Source organism: Gymnoscopelus braueri (genome assembly GCF_963280865.1).
Source record: "Gymnoscopelus braueri genome assembly, chromosome: 12".
NCBI lineage: Eukaryota > Metazoa > Chordata > Actinopteri > Myctophiformes > Myctophidae > Gymnoscopelus > Gymnoscopelus braueri.
The window spans coordinates 11,452,695-11,478,751 of record NC_137614.1 but is presented as its reverse complement, the minus strand read 5'-3'; the positions used below and the strand labels follow the sequence as shown (position 1 = coordinate 11,478,751).

At 41.8% G+C, this 26,057-nt stretch overlaps 2 protein-coding genes across 2 annotated transcripts; both read right to left on the bottom strand.

Moving 5' to 3' along the window:
* Nucleotides 1-465: 465 nt before the first annotated feature.
* LOC308096375 (uncharacterized protein) lies at nt 466-16,588 on the bottom strand (the record flags this gene model as incomplete). Its single annotated transcript, XM_080443799.1, has 21 exons — nt 466-845; nt 955-1,077; nt 4,341-4,553; nt 4,681-4,803; nt 5,253-5,465; nt 7,797-7,919; nt 8,321-8,533; nt 8,660-8,782; nt 9,227-9,439; nt 9,607-9,729; nt 10,168-10,377; nt 12,924-13,046; nt 13,188-13,253; nt 13,563-13,649; nt 14,060-14,190; nt 15,108-15,165; nt 15,258-15,330; nt 15,427-15,480; nt 15,645-15,944; nt 16,034-16,261; nt 16,456-16,588. The coding sequence occupies 21 exons, from the start codon at nt 16,586-16,588 to the stop codon at nt 665-667; spliced, it is 3,111 nt and encodes a 1,036-aa protein (XP_080299925.1). The 3' UTR covers nt 466-664.
* A 671-nt stretch (nt 16,589-17,259) lies between these two features.
* LOC308096374 (scavenger receptor cysteine-rich type 1 protein M130-like) lies at nt 17,260-24,979 on the bottom strand (the record flags this gene model as incomplete). The annotated part of the gene is made up of 13 exons (XM_080443798.1): nt 17,260-17,270; nt 17,637-17,942; nt 18,046-18,342; nt 18,420-18,725; nt 20,962-21,255; nt 21,339-21,644; nt 21,749-22,042; nt 22,123-22,428; nt 23,434-23,736; nt 23,831-24,136; nt 24,319-24,456; nt 24,603-24,618; nt 24,896-24,979. The coding sequence occupies 13 exons, from the start codon at nt 24,977-24,979 to the stop codon at nt 17,260-17,262; spliced, it is 2,967 nt and encodes a 988-aa protein (XP_080299924.1).
* Nucleotides 24,980-26,057: the final 1,078 nt, after the last annotated feature.

The window sequence follows — 26,057 nt, the reverse complement described above, 5'->3', positions numbered from 1 at the left end:
TCTCTAAAAAACTCAACTGCCATGCGTCTTGGCATCAATGAGCTGCTTCACTGAATGAAAGCAGAGCATCTGTGTGTTCCAGGTTTATGAAGCCAACATCTCTTGTTCTGCTTCACTACTGAGATGAGATAGATCATTTTGAGTTAACCATCTCATTGAGGAAGCCTTAGCCTACATATGCCCACCATTTTAATAAAACATTGGACGATCCATTCACAATTTATTTTCTACTAAATGGACAATCCTAATTACAATTTACACACAAATAAATAACCATTTCTTGATTAGGTTCTTCGATTAGTTGAATGAAAACCATGTCCTCCAAAATGCATGACAATTTGAAGTTTGGTTACTGAAACACAGGAAACTGACAATGCAGAAATTAAGATTATGTTTATGTTGGAAAGAATTTAAAAACAATACATTGCATATAACAATGAATGATCATTAGCCGTGACACACAAATATATTAATTACAAATATTTACAAAGACTGTGGACTATTGCATTGGTCATATACTGTATGACCTTTGATCTCTGCGGAGTAGAGTCTGAGAACACATCTGTTGTTTTCTGTCTGAACTGTGTGAAATGTTTCTGTAGTGACCAAAGATATGTCACCAGTGCCACCACGTTAAAAGAGAAACCTTTCCAGAAAGACTCTACTATTCTTCCCAATGCAGTGGATATTTGAGCTCGATAACTTCTCCATTTTTCTCTTCAAGTCGCCCCGGATGCTCCATATAATACTCGACCAGGTCAGGCAGTGAGGCGAACTGATCCCCACAAACATCATAGCACTCTCCTGTGTTCTGGATCTTAATATGTTTGACGGCTCCATTATGCCTGTAAAAAAAAAGATTGCCATATTAGTAGATTATTATGTGAGAGACTAGCAACTTGCACTGGCTTTGTTGATAATGTCTCTGTCCACAGCCAGTAATCATTCACTCACCGTACAGTTAAAGCAAAGACCCCAGGTTTACTCTTACTGGGCCTGACCAAGAAGCTTCCATCCATTCCACAAGTCATCAAGAGGTACTCTGCTTGCACACCTGTTATGTTGGAACGGTACCACCTAACAGAGGAACATCATGTTAAAGTTAGTGGGACTGTGGGACATACAGTATAGGCTTATGTGTTATTAGTAGGAATGGGACAGCTGTTGTTAATGCTGACGGTGTTTCAATCGAGCCTCACTTGAAGGATCAGTAAGATGCCTTACATTGCAGACCTAGAAAAGGTGATTCATGCTTTTATTTCTTCTCGATTAGATTATTGTAATTCCATCTATCAGCTGCTAGAATTTTAACCAACACCAAGAAACGTGACCATATCACCCCCATTTTAGCTGCTCTTCACTGGTTACCTGTTAATTTTAGAATTGATTTTAAGATTTTACTTATGAACTTTAAAGCCGTGAATGGGCAGGCCCCCCTTTATATTTCTGCCATGCTGGAACCTTATAGGCCTGTACGCAGCCTCAGATCCTCGGATAAGGCCCTCCTGGAGACCCCCACACCCCAGCTCATCACAAAGGGTGGAAGAGCTTTTGCAGTCCGGGCCCCTAAGCTCTGGAACGCCCTACCTGTCACCCTAAGACGTGCAAAATCAGTATCATCTTTTAAAACTCTTCTGAAAACTTATCTCTATACTAAGGCCTTTTCTTAAATTTTACTGTCATTTTTGTTTTATTTGAGTATATCTGTATGTATTTGTTGCTTTATCGTCTGTAACAGCTTCTATCCAAAGTTTTATCATGATTGTTCTTTTTATTCTGCTCTGTAAAGCACTTTGTGACTTGTCTGGAAATGTGCTATATAAATAAATTCATTATCATTAGGAAAAATGCCTTTGAAATTAGGTTTTTGTGTGTCTGTGAGTCAACAAAACAAAGTTGTATTTTAATAGAAAATGCTGGGGTTACACTGAACTAGTCCATACCCGGGGATGTGTGCAGTCAAAGTATTTTCCATACTAGAGCAACTTCATTATTTGTATGTCTACTAAGCAGAGGCTTGCACGGCCTCACACACAATTTGAGTCTCAGTATGTATTGTAGGGGCCATTTCATGCCTGCAATTTAAGTTCAGCTAGCCTAGCATACACATTTTAAATATCTAATATTTCATACAGTTTCATGACTTAACTAGAAAAAGTGCTCCGAGGTCTCCGCCAGGCCAGGTACGGTTATTGTGGCCTCCTGGTGGCGCTATAATAGACCAATGTGAAAAGGGTGCCATTTATTCTTAGGCCTTTCACGGCAACCGGACACTGCATTCATGATTTGAGGCATTTTGTTCCAAAAATGTGTTTTGCTAAATTAGACCCGCTGGTGGCGCTATAACAGGCCAATGTGAAAGGGGTGGCATTTCTTCCTTGGCCTAGTGGGAATGTGCGTGTGAAATTTCACGGAAATCGCACGCTGTGTTCATGATTTGAGGCATTCTGTTCAAAACCGACCAATCCTGCAAACTTTGGAAGCCAACCTTAGCCAATGAGGATGGAATATGAAAAATCGGACAGATCCGTGTTGATCACATGACTATAGAGATACTGTGTACCGATTTGCATGACGTTTGGATAAAATCTGTAGAAGTAATATAAAAAATCACACCCAGTGTGAAGTGGGCGGTGTGGTCACAGTGGTCATCACAGTGATGGAAGAAGTGATGGAAGAAGTGATGGAAGAAACCATAACTTTAAAAAAACACATTTATGGTTTTTTTTAAGTTATGGTCCTATTTATAGGGCTATGCACATGTGTCATGTTTCCCTAGCCAATCACAGTCCTGAATAGACTGTGATTGGCCAATCACGGTGCAGGGTTAGGGGGGTTCTGAATTGGCATCCAGGGAGTGTGTGTGCACAGTCTGGCTGCGTGTAAGCCAACGGTGCCACTGCCAGAGATTAGCTGTCCACAGACGGACGGACACACACACACACACGGACGGACGGACGGACAGGGGGTAAAACATACTCTCTCGCCATGCCTTTCGGCCTGGCGGAGACAAAAATAGCTTAATGGAAAAAATCCTTGCCGCTAGTAGTTCCTGGAGTCATTATTGTTATTGCTTAAGGAATCACATTTAATCAATATTTAGGTGTTATGACTCTGTTCATTCTATTTTGCTCTGTGCTGCTGTGGTCCATTTTGCAAGATTTTGCTAGGCACTGAGAATATAATTGTCTCCGCCAGGCCGAAAGGCATGGCGAGAGAGTATGTTTTACCCTCCGTCCGTCCGTCCGTGTGTGTGTCCGTGTGTGTGTCCTGTCCGTGTGTTACCAGCTAATCTCTGGCACCGTTGGCCCGGTCGCTGCGAAACTGTGCACACATACTCCCTGGATGCAAATTCAGAACCTCTGCCTCAAATTTTTCACATGGGCCTGTTATAGCGCCACCTGGAGGCCGATTTGTGCAAAACCATTTTTTTTACATTACTCCTACAGATTTTATCCAAACGTCATGCAAATCGGTACACACTATCTCTATAGTCATGTGATCAACACGTATCTGTCTGATTTCCCATATTCCATCCTCATTGGCTAAGGTTCGCTTCCAAAATTTGGTCCGTTTTGAACAAAATGCCTCAAATCATGAACGCAGCTTGCGATTTCCGCGAAATTTCACAAACACATTCCCACTTGGCCAAGGAAGAAATGCCACCCTTTTTCACATTGGCCTGTTATAGCGCCACCAGCAGGTCTAATTTAGCAAAACAAAATTTGAACAAAATGCCTCAAATCATGAATGCAGTGTCCGATTGCCGTGAACGACGAATAAATGGCACCCTTTTCACATTGGCCTATTATAGCGCCACCAGGAGGCCACAATAACATACCTGACCTGGCTCCAAGGAGCACTTTTTCTAGTTACTGATATGTGTTTCGAAGTTATCCTTTACAAGGGTTAAGCATGCATTATATGGGGATGCTTAATTCTTGGGACTGGGGGTGTTATGATTATCGTCGTATTTTCTTAACATTTTTGTTATGATTTGTTATATAGCTTGTTTGGAAGGGTGTGTCTGTGCTAGGTGTGTGTGCACGCGTGCGTGCTTGTATGTAGATCAGCCGTGTGCCGTACCCCAGCCTAGATTGGGAGCGAATCTCAGGCATGATTATCCTCTAGTCTAGTGTGAGCGGTTCAAAGATCCAATCTTAAAAATATTGTCATTCAGTTTAAAACCAGTATTTAACATTAAAATACAATAAATTTGTTTTGTTGACTGAGAGAGAAAAAACTGATCTCAAAGATCAAGTAGAAGATATTTTCTTAGATTTTTGCATCTATTTATTGTTTCAGCGTAAGGCAATATGTTTTTATTTTTTATTTGATACCTTGAAAAGTCTTTACGTCTTCGGCCCGTGGCGGCTGCACAATTTAGTGGATATCTGAGCTCGATAACATCTCCATTTTGCTCTTTAAGTTGCCCATGATGCTCCATACAATACTCAACCAGGTCAGGCAGTGTGGCGAACTGCTCCTCACCATCAAAATCATAGAACTCTCCTGTGTATTGGATCTTAATGTGTATGACTGCTCCATTATGCCTGTAATAAAAAAAAACATTCAGAGAAATTACATATTAGTAGCAGATTGTACGTGAAAGATGGGCCACCTGCACTGGCTTTGAAATGATGATGACTGGCTGTGGACAGAGACATTATCAACACTCACCGTACAGATAAAGTAAAGACTCCAGGTTTACTGTTACTGGGCCTGACCAAGAAGCTTCCATCCATTCCACGAGTCAACAAGAGGTACTCTGCTTCCACGCCTGTGATGTTGGAGCGGTACCACCTAACAGAGGAACTTCATATTAAAGTGAATGGGACAGACAGTAGGCCTATATATATGTTATTAGTGGGCCATAGCTGTTAAAGTAGCTATTTGTTTTTAAAGCACTAAATGGACTAGCAGCACCAGGCCACTGAGATCCTCTGACCAGGGGCTTCTCAAAGTCCCACACACCCGCTTAAAGCAAAAGGGTGACCAAGCTTTTCCTGTGGTTGGTCCAACACTCTGGAACAGCCTTCCGTCCACTGTTAGGTTTGCCACCTCCCTGGACACCTTCAAATCCAGACTCAAAGCACACCTCTTCTCCCTAGCATTTGAATCAATCACCCGAGACTCTTTCCATAGCCTGCATACCTTATGCACCCCCCCCCCTCCCCTGTGCTCTTATCTTGTGGTTGGTCTGTCATCGTTTAATTTTGCTGTTTTAAAATGTTTTAAATGCTGTTTATTACCTTGAAAAGTTTTCACATCTTTGTCCCAGGGAGTCAGCACAATGTAGTGGATATCTGAGCTCGATAACACCTCCATTGTTCTCTTTAAGTTGCCCAAGATGCTCCATATAATACTCAACCAGGTCAGGCAGTGTGGCGAACTGATCCCCACCATCAACCTCATAGAACTCTCCTGTGTTCTGGATCTTAATGTGTGTGACTACTCCATTATGACTGTAAAAAAGAAGAAGAAAAAGAAGGGGGAAAAAGTGGAAGAAGGGAAAAAAAAAACATTCAGAGAAATGACATATTAGTAGCAGATTCTATGTGAAATCTGGGCCACCTGCACTGGCTTTGGAATAATGATGACTGGCTGTGGACAGAGACAATGGCCAGGTTTCCCAAACGAATATAAGAGCCTCCACGCACCTGCGCAGTAGCAACCCCGCCACGCACTATCTTCATTAGTAGCAGCTGTGTGTGCCCAACGTGCCATCTAAACTGGCTTCAGGAGATACCATCGTCGTAGGTTCTCGTTACGTGTGTGCTAAAACTACATTCGCGAGACAGCATGCACGTGAAGACCTCCTGGACGCAGCCTACGTAAAGCCTACATGAACTACGTAGTGCTGTCCTACGCTACACAGCAGTTTAAACACCCTTTGCGAAAGTGAAATGGATCATAAAAATACCAGAGCCAACTGTCAGATGTCCTGAAGCAGTCCACTCCAAATACAACTTTTGAATAATATATTTATGAATTAAATTACAGTGGTGAGGTGACATCTGCAAGGTAAATAAAACACTAAAGTGTCCCCATTATGCAAGTAAATTAAATATACTTAAAATACCAAAAGTAAAGATATGCAGAATGTCCCATTTCCCAAATTTAATATGTATTAAAATCTTTTGAAAATAGCAGATCTACAAGCTTGTGAGGCGTTGTGAGCTTGTAGATCTGCTATTTTCAAAATATTTTTTAACCGTTCATAAACATGGCGAGCGCAAGAGCTGTCACTTTGTGAGAGGAACTGGGGACTTTAATCATCATCGCAGCCTGTTATAGGAGGAACTGCTGCGCTGATTCTCTGTGTAGCCCCCACACTCAAATTAGCGAGAAATGGAGTGCAAAAGACCTGGCTATCGAGCTCAGGCTTATTGGCATGACTGGTAACGTGTCGTGCTGGAGAGTGGGAGCTTCGGGTTCAATCCCAGCTCACTGCCTCACTACATATGCATGAATCCGGTGTTTATAACTTCTAGCAAATTAGATCATCTTATAAAAGGTGACAGAGTCAACTGTCAGATGTCCTGAAGCAGTCCACTCTAAATACAACGTTTGAATATATTTATGCATTAAATTACATCTACAAGCTTAAGAGGCGTTGTGGGCTTGCAATCTGCTATTTTAAAAATATATTTATACATATTAAACTTGGGAAATGGGACATTCTGCGTCCTTTTTTAAAAATATATATTTAGGGGCTTTTTTGCCTTTATTTGGACAGGACAATAGACTGACAGGAAAAGGGGAGAGAGACACAGTAAAGGTCGTCGGTACTAGGAGTCAAACCCGGGTCAGCTATCTTGCTGGATTCCCAAATTGTGTGATATGCGCCTAGACCGCTAGGCTAGTGGCGGACCCATACTGAACGCTGTTACTTTTGGTAGTTTTATGTTTTTTCATATACATTTATATCTTGCAGACGTCAGCTGTCACTTTGTGAGGGGAACTGGGGTTTTACGTCCTTTAGTTAACTTGGCTTGCTTAATATTTTTTATCAGATGATCAGATCAGAGATCATTCGTGAGAGTACAGTACAATTTGTAAACTTCGGGTTCATATATATATATATATATATATATATATATATATATATATATATATATATATATATATATATATATATATGTATGTATATATATATATATATATATATATATATGTATATGTATATATATACATACATATACATATACATATATATACATACATATACATATACATATAAATTAAATGTGTGTGTGTGTGTGTGTGTGTGTGTGTGTGTGTGTGTGTGTGTGTGTGTGTGTGTGTGTGTGTGTGTGTGTGTGTGTGTGTGTGTGTGTGTGTGTGTGTGTGTGTGTGGTCGGTCGGTCGGTCGGTCTTTTCATAGATCTATTTCGCTACGATGGGTGTTACTACCGCCCCAGGGCGCTAGTAACAAACTGCTTCGTAGGACAGCACTGCAGGGCTACGCCTCTCGCAGAAGTAGGAGGAGAGTAGGATACGCCATTCTGTCTCCCAAATGTAGTTTTAGCAGAGACGTAACGCCGTGGACGTGGGAACCCATAGCACGTTGGGCACAACCAGCTGCTACTAATGAGGGTAGAGCGTAGGTTTCGCCGGGTCCCAGGCTCTTACGCAAGCTGCGTAGGCTGCGCATGACCTGAAATCTACGTGGCTGCTATGGTACTGCGCAGACTGTGTGGACACACGTAAGACCCGTCGTAGAACCTGCGCAGATGCTCAACGCAGCATCTCTACGAATCTCTTTGGGAAACGCGGCCATTATCAACACTCACCGTACAGATAAAGTAAAGACTCCAGGTTTACTGTTACTGGGCCTGACCAAGAAGCTTCCATCCATTCCATGAGTCAACAAGAGGTACTCTGCTTCCACGCCTGTGATGTTGGAACGGTACCACCTAACAGAGGAACTTAGTTAGTGGGACAGACAGTAGGCCTACGTGTGTTATTAGTGGGACATCGCAGTTGTTAAAGAACAACTTCACCCATCTTCATATAATTGATCCTCACTAATGCTCATTATAATATGGTATGATTTTTGTCTACTCGGTCTGTGTCTCAGAGGAGGGCTGTACACAGTTCATAAACCCGCCTGCCAGTGACATCATCAATGGGTAATCCAACCTAATAGAAACTGCAGGCTTTCTAGTCCTTGAAAGTTTGAATACAATAACTTTGTTTTGTTGACTGAGAGAGAAAAAACGAATCTCAAAGATCAAGTTAAAGATATTTTCATAGATTTTTGCATTTATTATTTTTTTCAGCGTAAGGGAATATGTTTTTGTTTTTTATTTGATACCTTGAAAAGTCTTTACGTCTTCGGCCCAGGGCGGCTGCACAATTTAGTGGATATCTGAGCTTGATAACATCTCCATTTTTCTCTTTAAGTTGCCCATGATGCTCCATACAATACTCAACCAGGTCAGGCAGTGTGGCGAACTGCTCCTCACCATCAAAATCATAGAACTCTCCTGTGTATTGGATCTTAATGTGTATGACTGCTCCATTATGCCTGTAAAAAAAAAAACATTCAGAGAAATTACATATTAGTAGCAGATTGTACGTGAAAGATGGGCCACCTGCACTGGCTTTGAAATAATGATGACTGGTTGTGGACAGAGACATTATCAACACTCACCGTACAGATAAAGTAAAGACTCCAGGTTTACTGTTACTGGGCCTGACCAAGAAGCTTCCATCCATTCCATGAGTCAACAAGAGGTACTCTGCTTCCACGCCTGTGATGTTGGAACGGTACCACCTAACAGAGGAACTTCATGTTAAAGTGAATGGGACAGACAGTAGGCCTATATATATGTTATTAGTGGGCCATAGCTGTTAAAGTAGCTATTTGTTTTTAAAGCACTAAATGGACTAGCAGCACCAGGCCACTGAGATCCTCTGACCAGAGGCTTCTCAAAGTCCCACACACCCGCTTAAAGCAAAAGGGTGACCAAGCTTTTCCTGTGGTTGGTCCAACACTCTGGAACAGCCTTCCGTCCACTGTTAGGTTTACCCCCTCCCTGGACACCTTCAAATCCAGACTCAAAGCACACCTCTTCTCCCTAGCATTTGAATCACCCGAGACTCTTTCCATAGCCTGCATACCTTATGCACCCCCCCCCTCCCCCGTCCTCTTATCTTGTGGTTGGACTGTCATCGTTTAATTTTGCTGTTTTAAAATGTTTTAAATGCTGTTTATTACCCTGAAAAGTTTTCACATCTTTGTCCCAGGGAGTCAGCACAATGTAGTGGATATCTGAGCTCGATAACACCTCCATTGTTCTCTTTAAGTTGCCCAAGATGCTCCATATAATACTCAACCAGGTCAGGCAGTGTGGCGAACTGATCCCCACCATCAACCTCATAGAACTCTCCTGTGTTCTGGATCTTAATGTGTGTGACTGCTCCATTATGACTGTAAAAAAAAAAAAGAAGGGGGGAAAAGTGGAAGGAGGGAAAAAAAAAACATTCAGAGAAATGACATACAGTATTAGTAGCAGATTCTATGTGAAATCTGGGCCACCTGCACTGGCTTTGGAATAATGATGACTGGCTGTGGACAGAGACATTATCAACACTCACCGTACAGATAAAGTAAAGACTCCAGGTTTACTGTTACTGGGCCTGACCAAGAAGCTTCCATCCATTCCATGAGTCAACAAGAGGTACTCTGCTTCCACGCCTGTGATGTTGGAACGGTACCACCTAACAGAGGAACTTAGTTAGTGGGACAGACAGTAGGCCTATGTGTGTTATTAGTGGGACATCGCAGTTGTTAAAGAACAACTTCACCCATCTTCATATAATTGATCCTCACTAATGCTCATTATAATATGGTATGATTTTTGTCTACTCGGTCTGTTTCTCAGAGGAGGGCTGTACACAGTTCAGAAACCCGCCTGCCAGTGACATCATCAATGGGGAATCCAACCTAATAGAAACTGCAGGCTTTCTAGTCCTTGAAATGCTATAATTGAAGCCATTGAGTCTTGACTTGTTTGAAAAGAAAAATCTGCCTAGCGATGATGTCACTGGTATGCAGGTTTCTGAAGTGTCCACAGCCCTCATGAGACACAGACCGAGTAGAAAGAAATTGTACCATTTTATCATGAGCATTAGTGAGGACCAATTATATGAAGATACCTTGAAAAGTCTTTACGTCTTTGGCCCAGGTCTACACAATCTAGTGGATATTTGAGCTCGAGAACATCTCCATTTTTCTCTTTAAGTTGCCCATGATGCTCCATATAATACTCGACCAGGTCAGGCAGTGTGGCGAACTGCTCCCCACCATCAACATCATAGAACTCTCCTGTGTTCTGGATCTTAATGTGTGTGACTGCTCCATTATGACTGTAAAAAAACAAAAACAAAAAAACACCAAGAAGAAGAAAAAAAATAAACGTTCAGAGAAATTACATATTAGTAGCAGATATGTGAAAGACGAGCAACATGCACTGGCTTTGCAATAATGATTACTGGCTGTGGACAGAGACATTATCAACACTCACCGTACAGATAAAATAAAGTCCCCTGGTTTACTCTTACTGGGCCTGACCAAGAAGCTTCCATCCACTCCACGAGTCAACAAGAGGTACTCCACATCCACTGGGTTGTTAGAACGGTACCACCTAACAGAGGATCATTGCGTTAAAGTTAGTAGGACAGACAGTAGGCCTGCTGTATGTGTTATTAGTGGGACATCGCTGTTGTTTACGCTGATGGTGTTTCAATCGAGCATTCAATCGAGCATTCAGTTGCAATGACATTTTACTAGCGTACATTGATAATGATATGAATGACAATCAAATAGAATTATCAGCTTTATTCTCAGATATAACTATATGGGCATTTACCGTACACGCCAATGAACATAAATACCCTTTCAGAATTTGTAATTGCTGTTTTTTTTTTTTTTTATACCTTGAAAAGCTTTTACGTCTTTGTCCCACGGAGTCTGCACAATTGAGTGGATATTTGAGCTCGATTACATCTCCATTTATCTCTTCAAGGTACCCATTATGCTCCATACAATACTCAACCAGGACAGGCAGTGTGGCGAACTGCTCACCACCAACATCATAGTACTTTCCTGTGTATTGAATCTTAATGTTTGTGACTGCTCCATTATGCCTGTAAAAAAAGAAAGAAAGAAGAAGAGGGAGAAAAAAGATACAGAGAAATGGCACAATTAGTAGCAGATTATTATGTGAAAGACAGCAACATGCACTGTAAGGATTACTGGCTGTGGACAGACACATTATTATCAACACTCACCGTACAGTTAAAGTAAATACTCCAGGTTTACTCTTACTGGGCCTGACCAAGAAGCTTCCATCCATTTCCTGAGTCGACAAGAGGTACTCTGCTTCCACGCCTGTGATGTTGGAACGGTACCACCTAACAGAGGAACTTAATCTTAAAAATAGTGGGACATATATTTTCATACATTTTTGCACTTTTTTTTTTCCAGTGTAAGGCCTGTTTTGGAACATACCAACAACTTTTGAGTTGTACCCGTGGGTAGTAATATTTCTGGTAGTCTAAGCATATATATCTCTGCTGTCCAGCCTGAACCTGCTAACTCCAAAACGCTCATTGTTCAGGAAACGAGAAAACAAAATATAAGTTTTTCAGGAAATGAAGAAAACCTTATATTTTTAAAACAAATCAATACTGCCTCATCAAAGTTGGTATAGTGACTTTATATATTGTCAGATACTTGCATGTGTCATTATATTATCAACACTTTACCCAAATCGCGGGTAAATCAACACTTTACCCAGCGCTAGTGGAGTTAGTAGTTTCAGACGAGCAGAAATCAAGCTGAAATGGAGTTGTTGTCCAAACAATAGCTCCACTCGCTGCTGAGGGAGAGGTTTCAGCACGACAGAAATGCTATGAATGCCTTTCTTCTTGTCACATTGCTCTCCTCATTGAAAACCTCATAGATTTTAGAAATATAATTACTTGTTTTCATAACATTAGCGTCAGTGCTAAGTTTGATAAACAGGTACACTGTATAGTTTTAAAAGACAACGGGGAGCTTTACGTCGTGCTCCTCCTCCTGGGGGGGGGTTGTTTGTTTTTGACGGACAGTTTGAGGATCCAATGGAGTTGGGAGTTTTCGTCAGAGGCGCTTTTTAATACTTTTCATTGGTTCAAATGTTTTGATTTTTACACAGACGTAAAGGGTGTTCAATAGCGTTGATTTATGAAAAAAAAAAAAAAAGCTGAAAATGGATGTAGCTGGTTCGTCCCGGACACTGACGATATGCATGTATCACTATTTGCATTTTTAAAATGAGGGTTATTTGTATTTAAACACTTACACAGAATTACATTTTACTAAACATAGTATATGACCACAATAGAAACAAGTCCCCAAGACTTTTTTGTGTTATCCTTTTAGCCTTAATGTCTAACTTTACCTCATGCTGTCTAATAAAGTATTCAATCAATCAAAAAACTTTGATATGAATGAAAATAGAATAGAATGATAAGCTTTATTCTAAAATATAAATATTATTTGGGCATTTACATTCCGATAAACATAAAGCCCCTTTTAGGAAAAAGTATTTGCTGTTTTATTTTATGATACCTTGAAAAGGTTTCACATTTTTGTCCCAGGAAGTCAGCACAATGCAGTGGATATTTGAGCTCGATGACACATGGCCCATGATGCTCCATATAATACTCGACCAGGTCAGACAGTGTGGCGAACTGATCCCCACCATCAACCTCATAGAACTCTCCTGTGTTCTGGATGTTAATGTGTATGACTGTTCCATTATGCCTGTAAAAAGAAAAGAAGCAGATTATATGTGAAAGATGGGCAACATGCACTGGCTTTGGAATAATGATGACTGGCTGTGGACAGAGACATTATCAACACTCACCGTACAGATAAAGTAAAGACTCCAGGTTCACTCTTAGTGGGCCTGACCAAGAAGCTTCCGTCCATTCCATGAGTCAACAAGAGGTACTCTGCTTCCACGCCTGTGATGTTGGAACGGTACCACCTAACAGAGGAACTTATGTTAAAGTTAATGGGACATACAGTAGGCCTATGTGTTATTAGTGGGACATACAGTAGACTTATGTGTTAGTAGTAGTGGGGCATAGCTATGGTGTTGATTGTTAGGAACTAAATGGATCCTTACTGGTCTGTAAGTTCTGGAGTGTAAAATGGAGTGTTCCATTTGTACACTCTCGGATATAAATTACCACTGAGGATTTAGTGTGGGGTCTTAGAGATAAAACAACAATGATATAATTTAAATCTAGTATCACAGTGGGGTTCTTTGAAATACAACAAAAACCTTGAGAATCACTGTAACAATCTATGTAAATTACGTTGAGCCACACATGAAGCATTAGTACACACACTAAGTCATCTCTGTTTATTTTTATAGAATCATACAATCACAGTAGTAATGAAAATCTAAAGTTGTGACTATAACGTAATTATATTACTATCGTGTACAGTAGTTGTGCCTATTAAAGGTAGTGATATTTACTATAGCAAAAGTAGGTACCTATTATCTTGGATGTTAATAGGTTGACCCTTGGACTTTGGACTCTTCCTGGAGACACAGCTGGGTAAAGCAGGCAATGGTCTCTCCCTGATGGAAATAGGGGATGATCACATTTTTAAATAATGTTTACTTGCTCCTGGTTTATAATTCTCCCTTATATTCATTTTCTCCAATGCTTGTTTGTTTACATCTATAAACAAACTGTAAACGTCATTTATTTATTCTGCTCTATCCAGAGCTAATCTCACAAATCTCTAGACCAATCATAATAGATAATAAATAGTATAGTAGTACTTTTTAAAGTGAGATAGTATAGTAGTACTTTTTAAAGTGAGATAGTATAGTAGTACTTTTTTAAGTGTCTGTGCTGAACACAAACACACGTTAACAATTTAACAATCTAACCCTAACCACAAACACATTTGTATAGTTTATCAGAACAAGTTAATGGAGAATGTTGATGCAGCTAAATAACTTCATAAAAAGCTTCTTCTAACACTGTGATGGATATGAGATGATCCTCTTCTGTGTTCCGACTCCTGGCTTCAAAACGAGAAGCACCAATGTAATAATAATATTCCATCTCAATGGTCTCCACTCCTGCATTCTTCTTCTGCCGTCTGGTGTTCTGGAGTAAACGCAAGAGCACCCAACTTTAACTTACTTGAACAGATCAGACTCTCAAAAATAAAACAATCTAAGCCCCTCGTTTACATTCCAGTCTTGCATTGCATAGAGACATACTGTATACTGTATACATTACCTTACAGAGACGATAGAGACCCATGGATAACAGCATAAACAGCAGCGTTAGAAGAACTCTGGGGATGTTATATGGTGGAATGGCTGTAAAAAAATATATATGTTGGAATAAGAACCAAACATTTTGTAAGGAACAGTTCTCAATGTGATAAAATTAGCTATTTCTGAATTCTGAGCTCACTATTGTCATGTTTGTCTCATCTGTGTGATTGAGTTTCAAATTATTTTAAGTTTAAATGTTCATTTCATTCAGGTTACCTCTGATAGTGAGATATATCAGCTCGCTCTCAGAGGAAAAGTTGTGAGAAGAAACATTGATGTGATAGAGACATCTATAGTTCCCTTGGTGGGTGTGGTCTGCTGCAGGAAATAAGTAGTTGGCAGAGTGATTGACAGCTGGCTGGGTGTGGTTGTGTGTTGTGTAGGATCCAGTGAAGGTGAGGTGGAAGTAGCCTCCTGGGTACTGTGGCTGGATAGAGCAGGCGATGGTGAATTCATAATCCTTTAACACCTTGAACCCCTGCTGCTTGTTCTCAGACACGATGGATGAATCTTTTATGGATGCGTAGACAGTAATGTTTGGCTTAAACAGCAGATCTGTAACAAGACAAAGGTGATTGGCCAGCTGAAACACCAGATATAAACAGAGACCTTGGAGTCTCAGCCAAATTCCCTGAATCTTATTTTAAGTCATTGTTTGTTTTACCTGAACAGATCACCTCCAGTCTGTCACTGGAGCTAAGAGACTCATTTGTTACACACTCCCTCAGTGAAGACTCAGACCCAACACAGGAAGATGTAATCCTCCATACAGTTTGATCTGTAGAACCAGAAGTCCTTTCTGTTGAAACAGCAGAGCCACAGTCCAGCTGTGTACACACTAGAGCTGATGACTTCAGGTTCCAGTCAGACCCAACAACCACTGGTCTCCACTCTCTCTGGTGTTTCATCTCCAGTATACCAATACAGTTACTGGCTCCTCCCATTAACTTGACAGCATTAGGCTCTGTACAGAGACAAGAGAGTAAGATAAATGTAAGTACTGTATATAACATTAATTATGAAATAATAATCCAAATCAAAAGTGTCATTAGTCTTTTACCTGAGCACTTGAGTCCAACAATCTTATCAGGTGAGCAGGTGTTTCGAGTTGAGTCTGCAGAGACATACAGTGATAGAGAGAGGGAAAGACAGATAGAGGGAAAGAAAGACAGGGAGAGAGGGCAATAGAGAGAGTGAGACGTTGACACATAAGTATATATGCAGATTAAACAAGATTGTAAAGATAACTGTCACTTTTTAAGTAATTGTTTATTTTACCCGAACAGATCACCTCCAGTCTGTCACTGGAGCTAAGAGACTCCTTTGTTCCACACTCCCTCAGTGAAGAATGAGACCCAACACAGGAAGATGTAATCCTCCATACAGTTTGATTTGTAAAACCAGATCTCCTTTCTGTTGAAACAGCAGAGCCACAGTCCAGCTGTGTACAAACTATGGCTGATGACTTCAGGTTCCAGTCAGACCCAACAACCACTGGTCTCCACTCTCTCTGGTGTTTCATCTCCAGTATACCAGTACAGTTACTGGTTCCTCCCACCAATCTGACATCACCAGGCTCTGTACAGAGACAACAGAGTGAACAGTACAGTTTTGAACTAACTGTCTTTATAAAATGATATTCCAAAACAAAGGTTTTTGTCTTTTACCTGAGCAGATGATTCCAACAACCTTGTCAGGTGAGCAGGAGTTTCTAGTTGAGTTTGAGGTTTGACAGTCCAGGAGAACCGACTCATTGCCTTCACACTGGAACTCTTTGGTCAACATTGACACATTCATATCTCCATACAGTGCCCCCTTGAAGACTGAGGGAATCCGGCAGCCAAGCTCTCTACAGACCACCTCTGCATCCTGCTGGTCAAAGTCACTTTCACACACTGAGACCCATGACTGATTAGACTTCACCTCAATTGTGCCTGAACATAAACTAGTCCCATTCACCAACCTCACAGACTCTGAAAAGGGAGAAAGGGGGGGTGGGGGGGTGGGGGTATAAGTAGATATATACATAAACAGTAGATTGAAAATGACACCATGAAGATTACTGTCCTTTTTTAATTAATTGTGTTACCTGAACAGTTCACCTCCAGTCTGTCAGTGGAATTAAGAGACTCCCTTGTTACACACTCCCGCAGTGAAGACTCAGAAGCAACACAGGAAGATGTAGTCCTCCATACAGGTCGATCTGTAGAGCCAGTAGTCATTTCTGTTGAAACAGCAGAGCCACAGTCCAGCTGTCTACACACTACAGCTGATGACTTCAGGTTCCAGTCAGACCCATCCACTGGTCTCCACTCTCTCTGGTGTTTCATCTCCAGTATACCAGTACAGTTACTGGCTCCTCCCACCAACCTGATATCATCAGGCTCTGTACAGAAACAACAGAGTTAACAGTACAGTTTTTAACTAACTGTCTTTAAAAAAAAAATCCAAAACAAAGGTTTTTGTCTTTTACCTGAGCAGATGATTCCAACAACCTTGTCAGGTGAGCAGGAGTTTCTAGTTGAGTTTGAGGTTTGACAGTCCAGGAGAACCGACTCATTGCCCTCACACTGGAACTCTTTGGTCCACATTGATACATTCATATCTCCATACAGTGCCCCCTCAAAGACTGAGGGAATCCCACAGCCAAGCTCTCTACAGACCACTTCTGCATCCTGCTGGTCAAAGTCACTTTCACACACTGAGACCCATGACTGATTCGACTTCACCTCAATTGTGCCTGAACATAAACTAGTCCCATTCACCAACCTCACAGACTCTGAAAAGGGAGAGAGAGGGGGATATAAGCAGATATATACATATACAGTAGATTGAAAATGACACCATGAAGATTACTGTAATTTTTTTTAATTCATTGTGTTACCTGAACAGTTCACCTCCAGTCTGTTAGTGGAATTAAGAGACTCCTTTGTTACACACTCCCGTAGTGAAGACTCAGAACCAAAACAGGAAGCTGTAGTCCTCCATACAGGTTGATCTGTAGAGCCAGTAGTCATTTCTGATGAAACAGCAGAGCCACAGTCCAGCTGTCTACACACTACAGCTGATGACTTCAGGTTCCAGTCAGACCCATCAACTGGTCTCCACTCTCTCTGGTGTTTCATCTCCAGTATACCAGTACAGTTACTGGCTCCTCCCACCAATCTGATATCATCAGGCTCTGTACAGAGACAACAGAGTGAACAGTACAGTTTTTAACTAACTGTCTTTATAAAATAATATTCCAAAACAAAGGTTTTTGTCTTTTACCTGAGCAGATGATTCCAACAACCTTGTCAGCTGAGCAGGAGTTTCTAGTTGAGTTTGAGGTTTGACAGTCCAGGAGAACCGACTCATTGCCCTCGCACTGGAACTCTTTGGTCCACATTGACACATTCATATCTCCATACAGTGCCCCCTCGAGGACTGAGGGCGCCCCGCAGCCAAGCTCTCTACAGACCACCTCTGCATCCTGCTGGTCAAAGTCACTTTCACACACTGAGACCCATGACTGATTCGACTTCACCTCAATTGTGCCTGAACATAAACTAGTCCCATTCACCAACCTCACAGACTCTGAAAAGGGAGAGAGGGGGGGATATAAGTAGATATATACATATACAGTAGATTGAAAATGACACCATGAAGATTACTATCATTTTTTAATTCATTGTGTTACCTGAACAGTTCACCTCCAGTCTGTCAGTGGAATTAAGAGACTCCTTTGTTACACACTCCCGCAGTGAAGACTCAGAAGCAACACAGGAAGATGTAGTCCTCCATACAGGTTGATCTGTAGAGCCAGTAGTCATTTCTGTTGAAACAGCAGAGCCACAGTCCAGCTGTCTACACACTACAGCTGATGACTTCAGGTTCCAGTCAGACCCATCCACTGGTCTCCACTCTCTCTGGTGATTCATCTCCAGTATACCAGTACAGGTACTGGCTCCTCCCACCAACCTGATATCATCAGGCTCTGTAGAGAGACAAAAAATCTATATAACTTTCACTATAAAATAATAAACCAAACCAAAAGTGTACTTTGTCTTTTACCTGAACAGATGAGCCCATTAGCCTTGTCAGGTGAGCAGGTATTTATAGTTGAGGCTGAGGCACCACACTCTAGGAGAGCGGACTCATTGCCTTTGCACTGGAACTCTTCAGTCCGCATTGTCACATTCACATCGTCATACAGCGCCCCCTGGGGGACTGAAGGAACCCCGCAGCCAAGCTCCCTACAGACCACCTCTGCATCATACTGGTCAAAGTCATCTTCACACACAGAGACCCACGACTGCTTTAAATTTACCTCCACTCTGCCTGAACACAAACTAGTCCCCTTTACCAACCTCACAGACTCTGAAAAGAGAGTGAATGTGTGAGCAAGCAAGAGAGAGAGAGAGAGAGTGAGCAAGCAAGAGAGAGAGAGAGAGAGAGAGAGAGAGAGAGAGAGAGAGAGAGAGAGAGAGAGAGAGAGAGAGATGTACATGTCATACAGTATCCTGTAAGTAGATATACAAATATACAGAAGATTAAATAAGAAGACTCTGTAAAGATAAAGGGGGCTACATACCCTTTGTTATGTTTGTTTTTATGTGGGGACTACGGAGGGAAATGAGCTTCTAGCTAAATCCGACATGTTTACATGAGATCATGATCAGCTGATTAATCACTTTCATGTATGGAATGTTTATTAATGTGCATTGTCCCGTCGAAAGAAAGAAAGAAAGAAAGAAAGAAAGAAAGAAAGAAAGAAAGAAAGAAAGAAAGAAAGAAAGAAAGAATACTACCATCCACCATCCGAACTTTGTTCTTATGCGTTAGGTAATAACTACAAAATGACGTCAATTTGGCGGTCTCAGAACTTTCGGTGGTCACCTAGTCACCTGGTGAGCTCACATAGATGTCTTTACTAACTGATATATCCAGATATTACAATATCCACACTAGATGTACACAAACTTGCTAAAGCACTCGAGACAGAGCAAACTACGCAGCTGTGATTAATTCCATCAGATAACTGAGCAGGGGACGGGTGAGGCGAATCACCTCAGTTTGGTTGGCAGTAGGCTAAATTAGTAAGATTATTTTTGGGCGGTGAAACCGCCCCTATATGTGAGGTTTGGACATCGACATTCGCTGCACTGTGATTGGCCACCAATGTACCCCCCCCCACCCATTGCACCCCCCCAACCCTGCGCTGTGATTGGCCACCAGTGTACCCCCCTAACCCTGCACCGTGATTGGCCAATCACAGTCTATTCAGGACTGTGATTGGCTAGTGAAACATGACACATGTGCATAGCCCTATAAATAGGACTATGCACTTAAAAAAACTTTTTTAAGTTAGGGGTGTGCAATGGTTGGTCCACAATATTACTTTTCTTTAAGTGAACTTCCATCACTGTGATGATCACTGTGACCACACCGCCCACTTCACACTTTTTTTGGGCGGTGAAACCGCCCCTATAAGTGAGATTTGGAAAAATGTACAAATATCTTGGGCAGTGAAACCGCCCCTAAAAGTGAGGTTTGGAAATTTGTACAATTATCCTGCGCTGTGATTGGCCAATCACAGCCTATTCAGGACTGTGATTGGCCAGTGTCACATGACACATGTGCATAGCCCTATATAAGCAACCATAACTTGAAAAAAACCATACATTGGTTTTTTTCAAGTTATGGTTTTGTCCATCATAAAGAGTGTTTCAATAAATGTATTTATCCTTTGTACATGATTGATCGACTCCATTCAGTATTGTGATTAGCTAGCAAGACACCGCCCACTTCACACAGGGTGTGATTTTTTTCTTTTCTTGTGACATCGGATGGACTATTTTGTAGTTCGTAGGGACTTTAACTCATTGACTGCCAGAGTAAAACATCAGCTATAGCTGCCCTCAGTGGTGGCTTATCCAACAGGCTTGAGGTGCTGAAGCACAGGGCACCAACCTGGGGGGGGGGGGGGGCACCAAACGGCGTGAAGAAAAATAAAACGGCAAAAAACTGCGAAATTTAGAAGCAGCAGCAGGGCTCCGCGCAGCCCCCCCCCCGTTGAAAAAACGCTCCCGGGGGGCACCGAACCTGGTCCAAACACCAGGCACCACGAAGGGTTAATCCGCCCCTGGCTGCCCTTACCAGCGATTCCGAGCGTTTTCACTAACCTTTGAAAAATCATAGAATATTTTTCTTCACAAAGATCCACCCACCGATCACTTTAAAATACGTAGCCGAGTTTTCGTAGAATCAGAGAAAAAAAAATGTTTCACCCCAATAATCCATTAAATAGTTGTGGGCAGTTGAATGTGGCTTGTTTTTGCCAAAAAGCAACCGAAAGCAGAGACATTTTTATTTTTCGATTAGATTAGATCGGACGGGCTGGGTTTGTTGTGATCACATTATTTCCGGGTCCACTGTTCTCCAGAAGTCATAGGATCACTCATAGGTTGGCGAACAGCGGCATCTAGCGTAAACCATTGAAAACACCACACACTCGTCAATTCGTCAATGGCAGTGTGAGCCTCGGGTCAATTGACGAGTGCACTCGTCAATGGAAGTAAATGAGTTAACTGTCATTTTTTAAGTCCTCAGTTACCTGAACAGATCACCTCTGCTCTCTCAGTAGAATTATCGGTTGTTACACAGTCCCTCAGTGAAGACTCATTTCCAACACAGGAAGACGTAACCCTCCATACCGGTTGATCTGTAGAACCAAAACTCTTTGCTGTTGAAACAACAGAGCCGCAGTCCAGCTGTCCACACACTACAGCTGATGACTTGAGGTTCCAGTCAGACCAAACAACAATTGGTCTCCACTCACTGTTGTATTTAATCTCCAGTTGACCAGTACAGTTTTTGGTTCCTCCGACCAACCTGACTTCACCAGGGTCTATAGAGATAAGAGATAGTTGTAAAAATATAACTGTCATTATAAAATAATAATCAAAACCTAAAGTGTAGTTTGTCTTTTACCTGAACAGGTGAGTCCAACAGCCTTATCAGGTGAGCTGGTGTTTATAGTTGAGTTTAAAGTTCCACAGTCCAGGAGAACAGACTCATTACCTTGACAGTGGAACTCTTTGGTCCATATTGGAGCCTTCAATTCTCCATAGAGCGCACCCTGAAGGACAGAAGGAGCCCCACAGCCAAGCTCCCTACAGACCACCTCTGCATCCTGTTGATCAAAGTCACCTTCACACACTGAGGCCCACGTCTGATTAGACTTCACCTCCACTCTGCCTGAACACAAACTAGTCCCATTCACCAATCTCACAGACTCTGAAGAGAGAGAGAGGGTGGGCATATAAATAGAGATAGATATAGTAAATTAAATAAAATACTGTAAGGATTACTTTCCTTGTTGAAGTCATTGTTTGTGTTACCTGAACATATGACCTCCAGTCTATCAGTGGAAATACAGGTTGTTACACACTCCCTCAGTGAAGACTCAGACCCAACACAGGAAGATGTAAGCCTCCACACAGCTTCATCTGTAGAAGCAGATCTTATTTCTGTTGAAACAACAGAACCACAGTCTAGTTGTCTACACACTACAGCTGACGACTTCAGGCTCCAGTCAGGCCCAACAACTGGCATCCACTCTGCCTTGTGTTTCATCTCCAGTCGGCCAGTACAGTTACTTGTTCCTGCTCCCACCAACCTGATATCATCAGGCTCTGTAGAGAGACAAAAGAGTAAACAGTAAAAAACAAAAACAAAAAAAAAGTCCAAATCAAAAGTTTAGATTATCTTTTACCTGAGCAGGTGAGTCCAACAGTCTTGTCAGGTGAGCTGGTGTTTCTAGTTGAGGCTGAGGTTCTACAGTCCAGGAGAACAGACTCATTACCTTCACACTGGAACTCTTTGGTCCACATTGAAGATTTTACTTCTCCATAGAGCGCCCCCTGGAGGACTGAAGGAGCCCCACAGCCAAGCTCCTTACAGACCACCTGTGCATCCTGCTGGTCAAAGTCACCTTTACACACTGAGACCCACGTCTGATTAGACTTCACTTCCACTCTGCCTGAACACAAACTAGTCCCATTCACCAATCTCACAGACTCTAGAGAGAGAGAGAGAGAGAGAGAGAGAGAGAAAGAGAGAGAGAGAGAGAGAGAGAGAGAGAGAGAGAGAGAGAGAGAGAGAGAGAGAGAGAGAGAGAGAGAGAGAGAGAGAGAGAGAGGGGGGGGGGGGCACAATAAGTAGATAGATAGATCTATAGATATTACAGATTCAATAAGAGAGAGAGGTGGACATATAAAGAGAGAGCAATCATTGTTTTTGTTACCTGAACACTTCATATCCAATCTGTAAGTGGAAGTACCAGTTATTGCACACTCTCTCAGTGAAGACTCAGACAAAACACAGGAAGATGGAATGATCCATACAGGTTGATCTGTAGAACCAGAATGCCTTTCTACTGAAACAGCAGAGCCACAGTCCAGCTGTGTACACACTAGAGCTAATGACTTCAGGTTCCAGTCAGACCCATCCACTGGTCTCCACTCTCGCTGGTGTTTCATCTCAAGTCTACCAGTACAGTTGCTGGCTCCTCCCACCAACCTGACTTCACCAGGATCTGTAGAAAAACAACAGAGTAAACAGTACACTTTTAAACTAACTTTCTTTATAAAATAATATTCCAAAACAATGTGTTTGTCTTTTACCTGAGCAGATGATTCCAACAACCTTGTCAGGTGAGCAGGGGTTTCTAGTTGAGTTTGAGGTTTGACAGTCAAGGAGAACCGACTCATTGCCTTCACAATGGAACTCTTTGGTCAACATTGTAGAGTTCATGTCTCCATAGAGCACCTTCTGGACGACCCCACAGCCAAGCTCCCTACAGACCACCTCTGCGTTCTGCTGATCAAAGTCACCTTCACACACTGAGACCCATGACTGATTAGACTTCACTTCCATTCTGCCTGAACACATACTAGTCACATTCACCAACCTCACAGATTCTGGAGAGAGAAGGGGGGGAGGCTGGACATAATAAGTAAATAGATCTATAAATGCAACATACTGTACAGATTTCTGTCATTTCTTTAGTGATTGTTATTGTTACCTGAGCAGATCACCTCCAGTCTGTCTGTGGAATTGAGAGACTCCATTGTTCCACACTCCCTCAGTGAAGACTCAGTCCCACCACACAAAGATGTGATCCTCCATACAGGTTGATCTGTAGAACCAGAATTCCTTTCTGCTGAAACAGTAGAGCCACAGTCCAGCTGTCTACAAACTGCAGCTGATGAGTTCTGGTTCCACTCAGATGTTCCACCCACCACTGGTCTCCACTCTCTCTGGTGTTTCATCTCTAGTCTACCAGTACAGTTACTGGCTCCTCCCATCAACCTGACATCACCAGGCTCTGTACAGAGAAAAGAGAGTGAGCACTAGTACACATGTAATATAACTTTCAATATAAAATGATAATCCAAACAAAAGTATAATGTGTATTTTACTTGAGCAGGTGAGTCCAACAGCTTTGTCAGGTGAGCATGTGTTTCTACTTGAGCCTGGGGCTCCACAGTCCAGGAGAACAGACTCGTTGCCTTCACACTGGAACTCTTTGGTCCACATTGGCACGTTCGCATCTCCGTAGAGCGCCCCCTGGTGGACTGTAGGTGGACCACAACCAAGCTCCCTACAGGCCACATCTGCATCCTGCTGGTCAAAGTCACCTTCACATACTGAGACCCACGTCTGATTAGATTGCACCTCCACTCTGCCTGAACACACACTAGTCCCATTCACCAACCTCACAGACTCTGGAGGGAGATATGGAGATGGAGTTGGAAATAGAGAGAGAGAGAGAGAGAGAGAGAGAGAGAGAGAGAGAGAGAGAGAGAGAGAGAGAGAGAGGGGGGGGGTATGTATAGATACATAGATACTACAGATTCAATAAGAGACTACAGATTTCTGTCATTTCTTAAGTGATTGTTAGTGTTACCTGAACAGATCAACTCCAGTCTGTCAGTGGAATTAAGAGACTCTTTTGTTCCACACTCCTTCAGTGAAGACTCAGATCCAACACAGGAAGATGTAATCCTCCATACTGGTTCATTTGTAGAATCATTATGCCTTGCTGCTGAAACAGCAGAGCCACAGTCTAGCTGTGTACACAATACAGCTGATGAGTTCTGGTTCCATTCAGATGTACCACCCACTGGTCTCCACTCTCTCTGGTGTTTCATCTCCATTATACCAGTACAGTTATTGTCTCCTCCCACCAACCTGACTTCAACAGGATCTGTACAGAAACAACAGAGTGAACAGTTATAAATTAACTTTCTTTATAAAATAATTTTCCAAACCAAAGGTTTTTGTCTTTTACCTGAGCAGATGATTTCAACAACCGTGTTAGGTGAGCAGGGATTTCTAGTTGAGTTTGAGGTTCCACAGTCAAGGAGAACCGACTCATTGCCTTCACACTGGAACTCTCTGGTCCACATTGTAGCGTTCATGTCACCGTAGAGCGCCCCCTGGAGGACTGAAGGAGCCCCACAACCAAGCTCCCTACAGACTACCTCTGTGTCCTGCTGGTCAAAGGCACCTTCACACACTGAGACCCATGACTGATTAGACTTCACCTCCAGTCTTCCTGAACACATGCTAGTCCCATTCACCAACTTCACAGATTCTGTAGAGAGAGAGAGAGAGCGAGAGAGAGAGAGAGAGAGAGAGAGAGAGAGAGAGAGAGAGAGAGAGAGAGAGAGAGAGAGAGAGAGAGAGAGAGAGAGAGAAAGACAGACAGACAGACAGACAGACAGACAGACAGACAGACAGACAGAGTCAGAGGGGCTGCTAGAGAAAGATGTTAGAATAGGAACATCACCTAACATGCAAGGAACAGCAACAGCTCTCAATTAAAAAAAATCACACCCTGTGTGAAGTGGGCGGTGTCTTCCTAGCTAACCACAATACTGAATGGAGTCAACCAATGATGTACAAAAAATAAATAACTATATAACTAAATAACTATAAATATATTTATTGAAACACTCTTTATGAAAGTCATATTCCGATGTACAATGGTTAAAGAAAATAATAATTAATTGTTATATATTTACATATATACATACTAAATTACTTATTTAAAAAAAACATCTTCTGTTATACATTATTGAAAGAAAATAATATGAAAAAATATATATTCTGACAATTTATTTTGCCCAAATAAAACACAAAAAGAAAAATGAAATAAAACTATGTTCTCTTATGCAGTTCTTAAAAACAAAGAAGAGATAGGTTTCTCTCACTAAAGTTGAAGTATATTAATAACTTTATGATAGACAAAACCATAACTTAAAGAAAACAAATTTATGATGGACAAAACCATAACTTAAAAAAACCCAATTTTTTTAAGTTACGGTTGCTTATATAGGGCTATGCACATGTGTCATGTGACACTAGCCAATCACAGTCCTGAATAGATTGTGATTGGCCAATCACAGCGCAGGATAATTGTACAAATTTCCAAACCTCACTTTTAGGGGCGGTTTCACTGCCCAAGATATTTGTAAATTTTTCCAAATCTCACTTATAGGGGCGGTTTCACCGCCCAAAAATCCTTTGATAGAATTCCCTTAGTTCCCTTTAGATTATCTTTTACCTGAACAGGTGAGTCCAACAGTCTTGTCAGGTGAACAGGTGTTTCTAGTTGAGGCTGAGGTTCTACAGTCGAGGAGA